Consider the following 3,216-nt stretch of genomic DNA (forward strand, 5'->3'; position numbering starts at 1 on the left):
GCATGTTAGATATTTCTATTGATACATATCCAGAATAAGTTGATAAAATACTCACCTGCATGATCACACATCCATACTTGTTTTCTACTTCAAACCCTTTCCCAAAACCCTTCCATTCTCAATTCATTCCAAATATTCATTCTTGTGTTTCATCACATCAAAATGAGTAAAATAAGTTGGAGTTCTATATAAAGATCATTTATTTCAAGTCTCATTTCTCACGTTAAGCTTGTTTTAGGTCTTAAAAATGTTCGTTTATTCCGAAGATGCATCTCCAAATTCTTTATGAGCTCTTCCGGAGATGTATCTTCAGAGGTTGTATGTTCTCATTTTTTCAGCTATGTTTACAATATTAGAACTTATTGAGTGTTTTATTATGATTTTTTTCATTAGATATGATGCACCCCGATGTTTTCCCCGAACATGTTGTGTCTCCGGATGTCAAATATGGTATTGTGAAGGCGATAAATATAAGCAACCAATTTAAAAATGAGCAAGAGTTTGAATTTCGTGATCATATGCTTCAATGGATTCATATGAAGACCTTTAAACTGGGATTTGGTGTGGTAATCGGAAGGTCAGTTAATGGTTAGGATATAATAGATGATTTTGTGACAATGACATGCGAAATAAGTGGGAAATATAGACCTTCTCTCCAAAATTTTAAACGAGATGACATCTGTTCAAGAAAATGTGAGTGTCTCATTAAGTTGTGTGCTTATATGTTGGCAAATAAGAAATGGAGATTTAATGTCATATGTTGTTTACATAACCCTGACTTCTATGAAAAGTTAACTGATCATCCAATTGCGTGTCGCCTTATACTGGAAGAGAAGGATTTCATTTCAGACATGCCATTGAATTTGATTCAACCGAAAAACATACTTGCAAGTTTGAAACATCAAAGACCCGAAATTGTTTCAAATATCAACCAAGTGTACAATATTAGGTACCAAAATAATAAGGCGCTAAAGGGGGGATATAAGTTAGATGCAACAACTATTGAAACTTTTGGATGATAACAATTATGTTTCTAGGTACCGAACATACGAGGATGGAGTAACGATTAGAGATATATTTTGGATCCATCCTCATTTCATCAATTTGTTCAACAAGTTTCCTACTGTTCTCATCATTGATTCATTGTACAAAACCAACAAGTACAAACGTCCATTATTGGAGATGGTTGGTGTTACCTCTACTGAGAAGACTTATTCTATTGGGTTTGCATTTCTAGAGAGTGAAAAAGAGGAGAATGTTCCTTGGGCCTTAGAGGTGTTTCGGGAAATGTTGAAGGACTAATAAGAGATGCCAAAAGTAGTTGTTAGCGATTGCAATACCGCTTTGATGAATTCGGTTGCAAAGGTTTTTCCTACTTCTTATACATTACTTTGTAGGTATCACATAACAAAGAATGTGAGAAGTCGTGTTAAACCCACGGTAGGGAAGAAACAGATAAAGGTCGAAGATGGAAAAATGGTGAAGGCGGGTGCGATTGTGGAAAAAATAATGGATGCATGAGCGATTATAGTAAATTATTCTAATAAATATTTATATGTTGATTCCGTTATACATTTCAGGAAGGTGTGAGTGAAATATCTTGATTTGTGGAAATGTGTAGAAAGCATAATTTTGGACTATGTAAAGGAGAAAATTGTTTGTGCATGGACCGATCAGGTTAGACACCTTAGGAATACAAAAACAAACCAAGTTGAGTCTGCCCATGCTACATTGAAGAATTGGTTGGGAAATAGTAAGGGAGATTTCTGTAGAGATTGGGATTGTGGTAACCAAATGATCCAAAACCAACATAATGAGATACAAACTTCATTTGGTTGAAGCATCACAATTTTGGAACAAAAATTTAAAGACAAGAATCTTTATTTTTAGTTGGTCGATAACATATATTAAGCAAGTTTGAATTATATTTTCCACGAGGCTAAACGAGCTGATAATGTAGGCTCCAATAGCGCAACGTGTGGTTACACAGTTGTGAAAACTTATGGTCTCCTATGTGATTGTCTTATAGCAAAGAAGGTGAGACTTGGTATTCCGTTAAGAATCAATGAAGTTTGCAGTCATTGGAAAAAGGCTTAGGCTTGATGTTGATGATGGTGTCATAAAGATGGTAAATGAAATATCTCTATCTTGACTGAATGAGAAGCGATACAAGAGAGAATTTTGAAAGTCGGTGACAATATGAAACTCCACATAAAAGAACAATTGAAGAAGATTGTGTCATGGTGAAGAATCGGAGACCAAACTATTGATTAGACTTGACTCATGAATCAAAATATCACCATCGAACTTCAATTTATCCAAGGGAAGGGGAAAAGATAAAATAACCCAATATGTATATGCAAAGCACATATTTTGATTGGGGAGATGAGAAAAAGAACATATTTTTATTGTTTGATGATTTGGAAAGACATTGAGTCTTATGCCTACGTACCCGTGAAGGACCAAAACCTCATAGTTCGGGTTCAATAGTAAGAAGGGATTTGTTGGGGTTGATTCTCTCTCTCTCTCTCTCTCTCTCTCTCCAACAGAATTCACCACTTCACTTCTCTAAATCCATTCATCTGAACACTCATCTTCTTCATTCTCTACCCATTGATCATCATCAATAACCTCTCAATTAAATATCTCTATTTCATCCATCAAAAACTCAACCTCTGAGTGACATCACCCTTAACCATTTTTCAGCTCTCATCCCAATCACTTTATATCATTACCTAACTTGTCAAATCAAAATCAGTTTTTTCTCTCTAAAGATTCACACTTCATATCCCTCATTCATCCATCTTCACTCCTTGAGAATCGTTCAATCACTACTAACAACACAACCAAAATCAAATCTCAGAATTCACAATGCAACACTTGACTCGGAGCACTGACACAAGCCACCAATTTAGAGAAGAAGAAAGAAGAAGAGGAAAGAGAAGATTTAAAGTGAAGAAGAAGGAGTCAGAGAACTTACTTGAGACCTCATTGCCGTCGTCACCGCCAAGATACTCCAATAGGTATTCTGAATTGCATCTCTTTTCCTCATTTTCTTGTTACCATTAGGTTGAGTAATGATTGGAGACCATTAGCCCTAAGGCCAGGGAGAGAATGAGGGCGTGATACTATTTAATTTGTTCTGAAAACTCTAGGGTTCTTGATACAATCACCTTCGATTAGGGCTTTAGAGGTCGAATTAGGTGAAATTGACTC

At 35.6% G+C, this 3,216-nt stretch overlaps 1 protein-coding gene across 1 annotated transcript; it reads left to right on the forward strand.

Moving 5' to 3' along the window:
• Positions 1-617: 617 nt before the first annotated feature.
• On the forward strand, positions 618-1,604 carry LOC127078669 (uncharacterized). Its single transcript, XM_051019102.1, has 4 exons — positions 618-949; positions 1,038-1,289; positions 1,398-1,479; positions 1,581-1,604. The coding sequence occupies exons 1-4, from the start codon at positions 618-620 to the stop codon at positions 1,602-1,604; spliced, it is 690 nt and encodes a 229-aa protein (XP_050875059.1).
• The last annotated feature ends 1,612 nt before the right edge of the window (positions 1,605-3,216 follow it).

This window comes from Lathyrus oleraceus, chromosome 5 (assembly GCF_024323335.1).
Source record: "Lathyrus oleraceus cultivar Zhongwan6 chromosome 5, CAAS_Psat_ZW6_1.0, whole genome shotgun sequence".
Taxonomy (NCBI): Eukaryota; Viridiplantae; Streptophyta; class Magnoliopsida; order Fabales; family Fabaceae; genus Lathyrus; species Lathyrus oleraceus.